Source organism: Myotis daubentonii, chromosome 1 (assembly GCF_963259705.1).
Source record: "Myotis daubentonii chromosome 1, mMyoDau2.1, whole genome shotgun sequence".
Classification (NCBI taxonomy): Eukaryota; Metazoa; Chordata; class Mammalia; order Chiroptera; family Vespertilionidae; genus Myotis; species Myotis daubentonii.
In genome coordinates this window covers 95,140,994-95,155,781 of record NC_081840.1, presented here as the reverse complement: position 1 = coordinate 95,155,781, position 14,788 = coordinate 95,140,994, and the positions used below count along the sequence as shown (strand labels likewise).

Below are 14,788 nucleotides of genomic sequence, written 5' to 3'. Positions count from 1 at the left end.
AACAATTGTTAAGGACTTTAAAAACTTTCTTATAAAATTAAAATTCTATTTCTTTTCAAACTCTAATGACTCTCAGCTGAATTTTAAAAATTTTAGCAATAGTGATTACAGGCACTCTTCTGGATCGTGTAAGTCAGCCCTGGAATGAACACCTAGAAAGAAATGGAAAACAATGGTTCTTGTGATTCCTTTCTGAGTTGCCTGCCTTACAATGGCTTGTATCACCCAGGTTTGCACACATTCTGGTAAAAACATAAATGCTCCTTATGTTAGACTGTGCCATGCCAACATTTTCTATCTCAATTAGCTTTAAGCCTATTTACTCCATTAAACTCCACAGGCTACTTTTTGTACTGACCCAAAGGTAAGCTAATAACTCAGGCACCCAGGAAAACAATGCAAATACAGAATGCTAAAGTGAGAGCAACAATACTAGTGACATGCTAAAGAAATTGTCTCTGAGACAACTTTATAAAGGATGAAGATGACCTTGGAAGATACTGATTTATCCATTTAGTAGGTTTCCAAAACCAAATAAAACCCAACTACAGCATATCTAAATTACAACACTTTATTGCAGCATCGGCAAAGGTCAGATTTCTGAAGCTGGTGAAGATTGGGCAGCATTTCCATGTGAAATGTTACAACTTTACAAGTTTTGTTTCTTATTTAATTCTACATGCAGAAACTGAAACATGGTAAAAGAAAAAATGCAAAATAGCTAGAAAAAAGATGTAATCAAGTTGTAGCATACAGATGTGCTCTTTAACTAAATTTACTATGCCTATTGAAAAGCAAACGAAAGACAACTATCCTAATAAATTAACAGATTGCCAGAAACAGACTAAGAACCCTCATTTCTATTTGGGGGGAGGGGGAAGGAACAAAACAAAACAAAAACAAAAGCAAAATAAAAGCTCTACTGTTTCCATACTTTGTTTAGAGACAGAGGCTGTAAACCCATGAAGGTCAACAAAATCTTCTGATCCACTTCTTGCTGTCCTTCGTCCATTTTCTGTGACATGCTGACTGGCACATTTGTTTTCAATGATACTTACAATGGGCTCAGAATCCCTCTTCTCGGGCTGGTGTGACTTCCCTAAGCCATCTGAATCCATGCTCTTTGTTATACTAACAGTCTTTCACATTTTTCTTTTACCCAAATAGGCAATTTTATATCACTGACTCTGATGGATAAAACTGATTTTTGTCCCTCATCCCTTGTTCCGCTTGAAACAAATTCCTAAACAAAAGCCTTCCTGGTGGATTATCTGGTACTTTGATATTTTTCATCATTTTGTTGTCCTGCATGTAAGTTTTTACTAGAAGATTTTACTGCTTGCGCTATACTTTCCTACTGTAGTTCTGGAGCCCCCAAATGTATCTTCTTCCAACATGGGATGTTCAATTCAGAGACACTGTAACTCAAATCAAGTTTAAAACTCAAGTTCATTTCCCCCATACCATTACCATTACAATCACTTCTTCTCCTGCTCAGTCATCTCAGACGCTCTTCTGGGTGTAACTGCTCAGTAGTCAAGTTAACCATCTCATTTCTTGACTGCCATTCTCAGAGAAGATTAACCCTCACGTGATTTCCATTACAAAAGGCCATTTATGCCTTATCTGGAAGCGGCTTGTTCCGGTGTTGGCAGAGGCTGCTGTTTCTGCCTCATGGCCCCAGCCTGTCCCAGGTTGTTCAGATTCGCAACTCTCTAGACCGACATGCTGAGATGTGTCCACTGCTCTCATTCAATTGCTGGAGGACTCCACTATCCACAACATCAGATACAGGACCTAATGAAATGACACGTGCTGCTGGATCAACGTCTCCTAGAAGCACAAACAGGGCAAGGTTAAAGAACTAGTACTGAGGACAAACCTCTGGCAAGAAAAAACCCCTAAATACCACCAGCCATTGTTTACTAATCAGTGCTTTTTAAAGAGCACACAAACTCTTATTGGATTAAGACAATAGGAGCCTGAAAAGGGGCACTAAAAAAAGCAATTCTGACAGTGATCAGGGTATCTTTCCTACAACTACTTTCTAAGATGCTGAGAATTTGTGATTTTTGTTATGGTTGAATTGTGTACACTCCAAACTCATGTTGAAGTCTAAATTCCTGGTACCTCAGGATGTGACCTTCTTTGGAAACAGGGTCATTGCAGATGTAATCAGTTAAGAAGAGGCCATATCAGAGTAGGATGGGCCCCTAATCTAGTATAACCATGTCCTTAGTACAAGGGGGGTTTTGGACACACAAGCAGAATTCTGCCCATGAAGATGAAGGCAGAGATCAGATGATGATGCAGAAGCCAAAGGGCACCAAAAATTGCTGGCAAAACATCAGAAGCTGAGAGAGAGGCTTGGAACAGTTCTCCCTCACAGCCGTCAGTAGGAACCAACTATGCATATACACTGACTTTGGATTTCCGGCCTCCAGAACTGTGAGGCAAACAGTTCTGTTAAGTCACCCAGTTTGTGGTACTTTCTTATGGCAGCTCTAGCAAACTAACAATCAGTTTTCCACAAGACAAGTACATTAGCAAGAAACTTCCAAAGAATAAAATCCAAATATAAAAAAGTACATATTCATGCAGAACTGAACTAAATGGTAAAAAGGTTAATTAACACAAGTATTCCCTGAGAGAAAGAGAAAAGTCTCCTGAAATCAAGAGAAAGCAATGGTCTAAAATAGAATACTTTAAGTAAATTCAATGAACGATAGGCAAAAAATGTTCCTAGTCCTTGGTAAATAAGACACACTTATATCACTTATAGTGTAGGGGGTGCCACTTGACTAGTTTATAAGCAAACAATGATTCTGAGAGATTTAAAAAATGTAAGAGCCCAAAAAGTACTTATAATTTACACTCTGGATTCCAGAGGGACTCTATTTTTAACAAAACTATCACTTATTTAACCTTACAATAAGAACATAAAAAGAATATCTAATAAAATATGCACATTCTCCTTAAGATGGGTTAAAAAAAGTCTGATAGTCTGTAACCCTTTGCTACTCAGTTTTAATATTACCTGGAGCTTGTTAGAAACTAATCAGAACCAGCAGTTTAACAAAAGTCAAGATGATTAAAATACATATTTTAAAGTTTAAGGAGCAGGGATATAATCCATATGAATTTGCAGCATATTAACCACATTAGTACTAACACCTGCCAAAGATGCTAAGTTGTAGTTTTTTCAACACTAGCAGAGTGGAAAACAACCTTGTTCTGCACTATAAGATACCCAGATAATTGTTTACTTAGAGCATTTCTGGTATTTTAATTTGTTATAAACAAATGTTAGAGCATTACTACCCCATGAGAAAGACTGAGATTTTAACTTATAGCCCCTTTCAATCCTGATTAGAAAATGAAAAAAACCATAATGCCTCAGAACCTTATCAAAATCCACAGGTAAGGAAAACATTAAGCTGGTTTGATAACCAGTTTCTAAATAATCTTCCCTTTATCTGCCATATAGCATCAACAATATTAATAACTTATTTTTAAAGCACTAGCTAGGTTAAGAGCCAAATTGAAAACAGTTTTTGAGACCTCATTCACAGAATTTTCTTTTTATTCCTTTGTATAGGAATTCCCCACTCAGCATGTTCTCCTGAAGACATCTGGTGAACCACTGCTCTACATATACATCTTTCTGCTAAGTCTGGCCCGGCGTTAAAAATAAAAGAAAACAAAGAGGCACCAAACCACCAGGAAAATCCACCCCATCAGTTAGTGTGACTACATTTGTTCACTTAAAAACAAGTTTAAAAAACATTTGGTGCTCAACAGACTAAAAAAAGCTCACATTTACATGTCTGCTTGTTCCTCTACACTGCTATCCCAAGGACACTGTAACAGCAGCACTAGTTTTGGAAATATCACAATAGTTGGCAGAGAGCCATTTTCAAGAGTGATGGACAAGTTAGGATTTTACTTTTTGAGTTATGATTTTAAAAAGATAGTTAAACCAGGTACAGAGGGTAGCTCAAGAGTTGGGATTCTCATAAAAAAATCAGGAAATAAGAGGGAGAAGAGCTAGGGAGCAGAACAGGTGGAAAAAGTTTATTAAATGACTACACATAGACTTGTAAAAGACCCTTTGTCCATTCAATAAATATTTACTGAGCATCTATGTGCTAGGCACTAAAAGCTACGGAGGAATTATAATGGCTTTGCCTCTGCCCCCATTCTTCAACCTCACGGGGAATATAGGCAAGCTAGCAAGTGATTAGCAGTGTCTTTGGAAAGACCCTGAGCCAGGGCAGCAAATACATACTGACCTATGTCAGACTTTAGAATACCAAGGAGACACCTGCTGGAGGAGCAGTGTTGCCCGGGGAAAAGCACGAGAGGGTTCCAAACAGAGGGAGGTAAAAAAACGATAAAAGAACTAAAAGGCCAGCTTGGTTGGGAGTAGAGGGGGAAATAGCAAGAGATAAAACCAATAAGGTAGTACACTCTCAACATGTTAACCAAGTGGAGGAGTTTGGACTTTATCCTACAAGCTATGAGGACCCACTAAAGAGCTCACATAATCAAACAGCGGATTTCATTTTAGAAAGAACACTGTGGGTACAGCAGAGACAATAAAATAGAAGGGGTTGAAACTGAAACAGAAGTAGATCAGGAGGCTGCTGGCAATGATGCAATGAGAGGTGATGGTAGCTGGATCTAGGATCTTGCAGTAGAAGTGGAATAAAATGGGAAAGTGTAAGAGCCATACAGCAGTAGAATTAGAGAATTTGTTAATTAACTAGATATGGAAATTGAGGGAAATTTGTAGTCTGAACAACTGGGTGGGCAGTGTTTCTATTCACTAAGCCAGAGAACGGGAGCAGAGTGGCTTGGGGGTTGGGGACACACTGAGGTTTAAGTTCCTCTGAGACATTTAGGTGGCTGTCTAGAAGATAGTTGGATATAGTCAGAAACTAAAGACACAGTATCTCTAGGCAGAGGCAAGTCCAGAAAGGAACAAGGAGACAGAAGTAGGTGGAGTCAGTGAAAGAAAAGAAAGACTAGAAGACAGCAGAGCCAAGTGAAGTGAAGAGAGTGTGCCAAGAAGAAAAGGATGGTCCACATGCTAAGTGCTCTGATAGCCTCAAAGACTCCTGAACGAAGCATTCAGAGGCAGCTTGGTGGCTGAAAGGCAGTTTCAGTGAAAAGGCAGGAAGACAGCAGATTTCAGTTAGCCTCACAGTGAAAGGTGAGAAAGAACAAATGTGGCCAATTCTCCCAAGTTTGCCTAACTAGGGGCAGGCAGAGCTGGAGGGAGGAAATAAAAACAGAAATGTTAACAAAAATTTTGAAAAATGACTGAAAAACTGGTGCCAAATTAAGAAAGGCATGCCTTTGTGTTCATATATACATCCATTATAACATATAAGTTTACTCTACTGTTTTCCAATATTTTTGTTCCCTACCACCTAAGAAATGCTTGGTACTTAACAGACTTTCAATGATTTTTTAAAGGATATGACTAGGGCAGAATTAGCTCTCTCAAGTTACCTGTACTTGGTTTTCCCAGTGGACTATATAAATAGACTGAGGGTTAACATGTTTTTCCCCCAATTTTTTAGTTTTCCATAGTGTAGGACTGAATCCCTGGTAGGTGCTGGATGCATGTAAGTTGAGAGGAGCAAACCCTACTACAGATATCAATTGTGTATCAATTAGGAAGATGCTACACTTGCAATATGGACAGGTGAACTTGATAGAGAACATCAGGATAAAAATATTCTAACAATTCTTTCCTCCAATCACAAGACAAAAAAAGGAAACAGATATTATCAAGAACACTGTGATATTTATTTAAAGCTACTCTAAAAAAATATAAAAGCAGGAAACTAATATTTCCATGGCATGTTAATCTAGCTAGCTGCCTCTACATTTTGGCAGCAATCAAAGATTTTATTAAAGAACTTTAATGAAATTTGGGTAATTAAATATAACCTAATATCTTACTATGCTTAATTAGATGGGTTTGTATAGCATTTCTTTTCCTTTTTCCCCAGCATTTCTAATTTGAATTTCTAAAAACATTATAGCTAATAGACGTTAAAAACAGATCCCTAAACAGTCATGACAAACCAATTTTCTAAATTTCAATTTGATTCAAGTTGCCTGAACATATAGTTCAAAGAAAACCATCATTAGGAACACACAAGTATATTAGTGAGTAAAAGACATAGGTTCAAACAACATCTGCATTTTCATGACTCTCCTCAACAATAAGCTACTCCTGCTACTACTCCCAGCACACTTCCTTCTACACCTGTTCATCTGCCCCCCAAAACAAGGTGACATCTTGGGTCTGTTGTATGGCTTCAGCCTAAACACTAATCCTCAGAGAGAGCTCAGTAAGAGCAGCAAAGCTAATGCCACTTTGGGTCATAACCCGACAACAAGAAAGAAAATTGAGTTGATGGTATAAGTTTTAGATGAGGTCCCAGAATATCTTTGAATAATTTCATTCTTTAAAAGCAGATTTAAAAAAAAAAAAAAAAACAGAGGCTTTATTAGGAAACATGTTCTATGTGAAATTCCTTATAGAGTTTTAATTATTTAAGGTTTAGCAATTTAAGTTCAAGTAGAAATGACATAAATCCCAGCAGGACATTTCATCATTTAAAAAACAAACAAAATAACTCAAAACAAACGCAACCTGCTTGCTTGAAAGTATAGCAAGCAGGTTTTGAGTTTTTGTAAATATTAAGATGACTAAACACTGACCTGAGAGATCCTAACACAAAGCCTATGGTTTCTCTCAGACTAATCTATAAACCAGTCTTCTCTAAAATTGCAAAAGAAAAAACTTAAAAACGGAAAAGACCCCTTGGAGAGTGAAAGCCAAAATCAGTGTGGCTGAAATCAAGACTTAAGAAAAAACCAAAAACCTGTAACTATTTTATAAATAAGGTTTCTTTTCTCAAATACCTACAACACAGACTTTTCTATTTTGCTAATAATTAGGTCTTTATCATTAACTATAATCCAGAATTACCTAATTTATTCACAGAAGAACTAAGGGAGAAATGAGAGGAACAGTCCTACCTCCCACCAGTCTTAAAGATTAGATCCGCATTAGGCGCTCCCTTTGGATGTTGGTAACGGGGCCTCCGCTCACGATTGGTGTTTGCTGGAGCTGGGCGCTGGGCAAGAGACTGCAGCATTTCTGTCATGAGGAGCAAAACAGAAAAGGTGGTGAACTCTGGTAAATGTTCTCCCCCATGAAGCATATAAAACCCTAGGGAGATCAAGTTCAGTCAGGTTGCTGACTAAAGAAAAATGACCATTAAACAGATTAAAATGATTAAATACTGAAAGATTATATCAAGAAATGAGATGCACTCTTTAAAACCCAATGTCTCCCTTATTGTCAATTTGGCTCTATGTAAGTATCTTGTGAGGCAGTAAAACAGTATGAGATGCAGTATATAGTAATTACAAGCAGTGTTTGGAACAGGATAGTATTGGTTCAAATCCCAGCGCTGCTACTAATTACTTGTGAACTTTGGGTTGAGTTTCCCTAAATGTAACATGTGAATAATAATCATTTATAGAATTGTGAGGATTAAATTCTTTGAAAAAGTACATAAAACAGTGTCTGGCCCATAGTTATACTGAGTATTAGCTATTATTATTTACTAGAGGCCCAGTGGGGTCCCTCGGCTTGGCCTGCAGGGATTGGGCTCTCCGACATCCCCCGAGGGGTCCTGGATTGTGAGAGGGTGCAGGCCAGGCCAAGGGACCCCACCAGTGCACAAATCAGTGCACCGGGCCTCCAACATCCCCCGATGGGTTCAGGGTACGGGTGAAGCAGATTTGGGGCCAACAGTGCCCCAACAGCAACCTAACCCACGGCCAGTTCCACAAGGAATCAGGCTCCCTCTTCTACTGGTCCGAGCATCTGCTCCTTGGTGGTCACTGTGCATCATAGCTACTAGAAAATTGGCCAAACGGTTGGATGGTTGCTTAGGCTTTTATATATATAGACTAGTGGCCCAGTGCACGAAATTCATGCACATTAAGAGGGAATTAATTAGAGGAAATATTTTTAATATTGCTATTTGTCCTTCCTCTATAATAGAAGTGTCAGAGATGAAAGAAAATTAGCAAAATGTATATGAAAATCTCCCTCCTGTCAGAGGCGGGTGTGCGCTGCAGGACCCAGAGTCAAGTCCCCACCCACCCGTGCGCACCTTGAAATCGCACGAGACCCAGACCCGACCAGCCCCACCCCCATCAAGCCCCGCAGGGGGGCGCAGCCTCAGGTCCCCCGGCCCCAGCGCGAGGACCATTTGCACATTAGCTCTTTATTATATAGGATTATTAAGAATGCTGTCTATGCAGACAATAGGGGGGTAAATGTCTGGGGTGGGGGGTGGGCATGGGCTGGAGGGGCCAATGGGGGAAAAAGGGGAAGACATGCAATACTTTCAACAATAAAAAATTATATTATTTTAAAAAAGAATGCTGTCGACTGCAAGAGGAGATGCTAGATGTGGGATTTAAAGACAGAAAACTGAGTATTTATTTACACAACAATTTCTTGCACAAAAAAGCATGTTGTCAGCCTGGCCAGTGTGGGTCAGTGGTTGAGCATCAGCCTATGAACCAAGAAGGAGGGCACAGTTAGATTCAGGTTAGGGCATATGCCTGGGTTGTGGGCTCAATCACCAGTAGGGGGCATGCAGGAGGCAGCCAATCGATGATTCTCTCTCATCATTGATGTTTCTCTCTCCCCGTTTCCCTTCCTCTCTGAAATCAATAGAAAAAAAAAAAAAATATATATATATATATATATATATATATATATATATATATATATATATTTTTAAGACAGTTTGTCAGTACAATCCTATCTAATAATAGACAAACATGGTAATTAACCGTAACTTCGCTACCCTGCCCATTGGCTAATCGGGGCGATATGCAAATTAACCGCCAACCAAGATGGCAGCCAGCAGCCAGGCAGCTGAAGCGAACAGGAGGCTTGCTTGCTCCAGTGATGGAGGAAGCCAACATTCCCTGCCTGCCGCTGCCAGCCTCTGAGCTGCAGTCTAAGAAACAATGCTGCAATTATAGAAGCTAAACAAGCTCCAGATACCTGCTTTCAGCCAGCTTCGGCCTCAGAGCTTAGAGCGGCAGTGATGGCAACAATGTTTCAATTATAGAAGCTAAACAAACCCAGATACCTGCTTTCAGCCAGCCGCAGCTTCAGAGCTGGAGCTGGGCCTCAGAGCTGGAGCCGGCTCTCAGCTCCAGTGACAGCTATAGAAGGTAAATAAATCCCAGAATAAAAAACAACAGAAAACAGAAAAAAAGGAGAGGCTGGGAGCTTCAGTTGCCCACCAGCCTGAAAACGGCCCTCAGCCCCTCATCCAGGCTGGCCAGGCACCCAAGCGGGACCCTCACCCTGATCCGGGACACCCTTCAGGGCAAACCAGCCAGCCCCCACCTGTGCACCAGGCCTCTATCCTATATAGTAAAAGGGTAATATGCAAACTGACCCTAACAGCAGAAGGACTGGGAATGACTGGTCACTATGACACACACTGACCACCAGGGGGCAGATGCTCAATGCAGGAGCTGCCCTCTGGTGGTCAGGGTGCTCTCACAGGGGAGGAGCTCTGCTCAGCCACAAGCCAGGCTGATGGCTGCCAGTTCAGCGGTGGTGGTGGGAGCCTCTCCTGCCTTCTCAGCAGCGCTAAGGATGTCTGACTGCAGCTTAGGCTTGCTCCCTGCTGGCAAGTGGACATCCCCCGAGGGCTGCCGAGCTGCCAGGGGGATGACTGATTGCCATCTTAGGCCCAATCCCCCCGGGGGAGCAGGCCTAAGCCAGCAGGTGGTCGTCCCCTGAGGGGTCCCAGACTGCGAGAGGGCACAGGCTGGGCTGAGGGACCCCCCTCCCCCACAAGTGCACAAATCTTTGTGCACTGGGCCTCTAGTATATAAACAACTAGAGGCCTGGTACACAAATTCGTGCACGGGTACGGTCCCTCGGCCTGGCCAGCGATTGGGGCCAATCAGGGCAGCAAAAACTTGGCCAGGGGCAGGGGCCCCAGGAGGTTGGCTGTGGGAGCACACTGACAACCAGGGGGCAGCGCCTGTGTTAAACATCTGCCCCCTGGTGGTCAGTACATATCACAGCGACTGGTCATTTGGTTGCTTAGGCTTTTATATATATATAGACCATATTATGGCTCTAGAATCTGGGTGCCACAGAGATGCCAAAAAGCTGGCTTATGAGGTATCCATGGATTCTTTGCATAAGGTTCCAGTTAATCCAAGAATGTGAAGTATGTCTATATAAAAGTAGAGTCTAATTTGAGCATACCCTCAAATCAGAAGGAACAAAGGTTCCTCAAGACCAGGATTCCCAAATAGGCAAAAAAAGATAATAAATATTTGTTGAGTTAATTTGCTCACAGTTTGGCTGACAACATGATTAAAAATTTATTATCTCATCTGCAAACATAGCTCTAATGGTATAGAATCTAAATTAATTATGGAATTAGCAAATTATGATGACAATTATTTTTATTTTACAAATAGGTGAGAAAAAAATGAAGATAGAATGGACTACAAAAAACATTCAACTTCTCAGACTAAATATATATATATATATATATATATATATATATATATATATATATACACAGTATGAAAAGGTCAACATATCTTTTATATTCTATATTTTAAAAACCCTAAAGGAATCAAATTTTTATATTTCTGTCCTATAAATAGTTTTATACCTTGATAATCTTCTTGTTCTTGTCGTTCATTGATATCTAGTGTGAGCTTTTTCATTCTCATCCTTTCTTCTTGTTCTGCCTGTTGCTGGTTCCAGTGATTTGCAGCAAGTTGGGAAGACATGGGTACATTAAGGATCTTAAACTGAGGGGGGGAAAAGGAAATCACAAATGACTTGTGAAAATCAAGAGGGGAAAAAAAGATTTCAAAAAAAATAGCAAGTAGAATTAAATGAGTTTAGAAAAATAATGTCTTTCCTTTCCTGTAAGTCAGTAAAGACAGTAAAATCTAATAACATATACAGAAAATAATACTACTTTATTAAAGACAAACCTATTAGATTTGGATGGGAAGTGGAGACCATCAAGTTCAACCTGCATGAAAAGCAGAAGCTCCTCTTCCCTGCACCCTGTTTGGCAGCACACACCTAGCAATGAGAGCATTTCCATTTTGTAGACCTTCTCATATAATTGTCAGAAAGGCTTTAATGTAGCAAACTGTAATCTCATCCTTTTCATTTCTATCCTCTGGAACCAGTTTTGCCCTCCTGAACCATACTGAACAAATCTAGCCCACCTTCAGTATTCACAGACCTTCATAGTTCTCAAGATAGCTGTGATGTTGGAAAGAAGGAAGAGTTAAGGAACTGACATACAAGATCTATTTCTGTTATGGAAGAGAGTCCTTATCTATGGAATGTTTTTGTTTTTAGCAGGATGTCCTTGGTTTATAATTGCGCACGGTAAACAAAGTAAGATAAAACCTATGCAACTATCTGAGTAATAAATGGAGATGCTTTGTAACCTAAATTCTCTCTGCTGGGTATAATTTGCACCCCTAACTTAAAGAGACCTCCTCTAATACTCTGAACCAAAGGCATGTCTGATGCAGAAAGGAAGGACATGGACAGCTGTGCTCAGAATCCCAAACTTCTGCCTGATTGACCTATGCCTTTTAAACGCCTGCATCCTTAAAATTATTAGTAAAGCTTAAAACTGCACAAGGACGCCAATTCATTTGAATCTGAGTTGACAATTTGATTCTCTGTATTATCTCAGATGTCCTTTCTTGGTATTTATTCTCTTTTATGATGTACATAGTCAATGTTTTTCTTAAAATGTTAATACCCAGAACACTAAAGCCAGATACAATGAAGTGAAAAATATTAAGTGCGGTCGTGAAACAATCTACAAACCAAACTAACTACATTTTGTATTTATCACAATACAGATAATTAAATATCCCACATATTGAAACAAAAATATATTTAAGGTAATCCATTTAGCTACCAGCATAAACCGCATCCCTCTCCCCAATGAACTAAGTTTGATATAACGAATTCTTTGCAACTATTACTCTCTATTATGAGCTCAAACCATCTTTAAAAAAAAAAAACTTTAGTGAGGCATACTTAACATACAGTAAACTGTACATATTTTAAATGTAAACTTTGATGAGTTTTGACATACACATACACATGAGATAATGAGCATATTCATCACTTTTAAATGTTCCTCTTGTCCCTCTTTGTAACCCACCTCTTCCTCTATCCTACCCCCAGGTAACTGCTGACCTGTTGTCACTATTGATTAGTTTGCACTTTCTAAAATTTTATATACATTAAACTATACAACCCATATTGTTTTATCCAGCTTTTTTTTTTTTTTCCGCTTTTTTTGTTAATCCTCACCTGAGGATATTTTTTCCATTGCTTTTCAGAGAGAGTGGAAGGGAGGGAAGGAAGGAAAGATGAGAGAGAGAGAGAGGCGGGGGGGGGGGGAGGAGGAGGAGAAGAAGAGAGAGGAGAGAGAGGAAGGGAGAAAGGGAGAGAGAGAGGGAGAGAGGGAGGGAGAGAGTGAGAGAGGGAGAGAGGGGGAGAGGGGGAGAGAGAGGAAGGAAGGAAGGAAGGAAGGAAGGAAGGAAGGAAGGAAGGAAGGAAGGAAGGAAGGAAGGAAGGAAGGAAGGGAGGGAGGGAGGGAGGGAGGGAGGGAGGGAGGGAGGGAGGAAGGAAGGAAGATATACATCTATCAACTGATTGTCTCCTGTATGCGCCCTGACCGGGGCAAGGTGCGAACCCACAACCCAGGTACGTGCCCTTGACTGGGAATTGAATCTGAGGTGCTTCAGTGAACACACCAACTCTCTAACCACTAAACAACGCTGGCCAGGGCTATCCAGCTTCTTTACTTAGCACAATGATTCTGAAATACAACTATGTTGTTGTATGTATCAGCAGTTCATTTCTTTGTATTGTAGAATTATTGTAGAATAGTATTCCCTAGTATAAATATACTACAATTTGTTTATCCATTTGCTTGTTGATAGCACTTGGTGATTCTAGTTTTGGGTTATTATAAATACAGTTGTACATTCACGTACAAATGTTTATGTGGACACATTTATTTTCTTAAATGAAAACTGCTGGAATTAGCTAGTGTTTTACTTTTTAAGAAACTGCGAAAATGTTTTCCAAAGTGGCTGCACCCTTCTACTAGTAGTGGAAGAGGGTTCTGGTTCCTGCACATCCTTGTCAATACTTGCTTATTTTAGCCATTCTAGTGAGTATACAGTAATATTTTCAGTTTTAATTTTCTTTTCCTAATCACCAAAACCATCTATTTTAAAACCCAATCTAGAATTATGCTAAAAGTTGACATCAACTTTACTAGACTGTATAGTTTTCAGAATTTATTTTTCCTGCTCTTTGCAAAAGGAAATATTTGCCCACTATGAGTCTTTTAGTCCTTGAGAATATAATTTGTTTATGCCTGAAAACTAGGACTCATTTAAAATAAATAAATTATCCCTTTTGACACTATGTGATTTTACTCAATCTTTAATTTGCCCTTTCAAGGTGAAATCTTTCTTCTTGATAAAAAGAAAAGTTAATGGTGTTTTTCCCACACCCTCTCCACAAGCAGTGGGATTTACCCTTACTTGTCCCCATGACCCTGGACACAGTTTTTTAAGAAAGCACCTCATTTTATTGAACCATATCTCCTTTAAAAATTGCTGGTTGTAGGCTGCTTATTTCCTAATTCTAGTGTATATGGGTCTGATGATGGGCAATTTTTCCTGCTTTCACAATTATGAATTCTATACTATCTTTTTTTCTGCCCCTTCTCCAAGTTTCCTTTCATTTCTACATTACAATCAATTATTTCATGAAATACCTACTTGCCTGGCAGTGCTGAATTTTTGTAGTCAGACTGGGTTCATATCTCTGCCCTATCACTTATTAATGTGACCTAGCTAATCAGTTAAGAATGTCCTTTCTCTCATAGGTAAAATGAGGAGATCAATACTACCTTTTAGGGTTGCTGTGAGGATTAAATGAGTATGTAAAAAATACGTAAAGTGCACAAGATAGTACCTAGCACATTATGGGTACTCCATAAATATTACCTATTGGTAATGCATTTAAATGTATTGAAGTTCAGAATAACAGTCTCCCTCACTATTTCCTATACATTCTGAAAATAAAACTACTAGCAAAATAAACTCACAAGTCACTTTTTAAAAAAATCACCTTCTTAGAAAAATGACATTGATAACCAACAAGCAGAAACTGAAATCCTTAACTACATCCATACACCTGTCCTTAGGCCTGTGTAGTGATCTATAGCAGAATGCACTGTATCTGCCAGGACTTGCCCAAGTTAATGAAAAAGTTCAGCTCAGAATGAGTTTATATGCATCCAATATGTGAAACAAAACATAATAAATTTACCCTTGTTAAACAGTAGTTATCTTAATGTCATAGTAATTCATAGTGAAATTCTTTTTTTTTCCAGCACTATTCATGTGGAAAGCATTCTGTTGCACCTGTATTTCAAATTCAGGTGCTATAAACTATTGGTAGAAAAAAAGCCTCATTAAAGTAGACATTGTAAAGAGAGCTGGGACAAATTACTATAACACAAGAGGGAATAATGTCAAATTCTAGAGAGGAAGACTATAACTATGAGAATAATTTCCAGAATGTGGATTTAAAGTAATTTCTTAATAGAACCATTGAGAAATC

The 14,788-nt window shown here is 39.3% G+C and overlaps 1 protein-coding gene across 9 annotated transcripts in view; it reads right to left on the bottom strand.

Moving 5' to 3' along the window:
- Positions 1-555: 555 nt before the first annotated feature.
- UPF2 (UPF2 regulator of nonsense mediated mRNA decay) overlaps positions 556-14,788 on the bottom strand; it is a 124,358-nt gene continuing 110,125 nt past the window's right edge. For 6 of the 9 annotated variants that reach the window (XM_059711433.1, XM_059711442.1, XM_059711451.1 and 3 more), the window contains 3 exons: positions 10,767-10,908; positions 7,063-7,183; positions 556-1,833 (listed from right to left, as the gene is read on the bottom strand). In XM_059711433.1, coding sequence (XP_059567416.1) covers positions 1,824-1,833; positions 7,063-7,183; positions 10,767-10,908 — 273 coding nt within the window. In that variant the 3' untranslated portion in view covers positions 556-1,823. Of the gene's footprint in view, positions 1,834-7,058; positions 7,184-10,766; positions 10,909-11,097; positions 11,192-14,788 lie in introns of those variants that run through there. The other 3 variants (XM_059711422.1, XM_059711414.1, XM_059711461.1) reach the window with 2 other exon arrangements.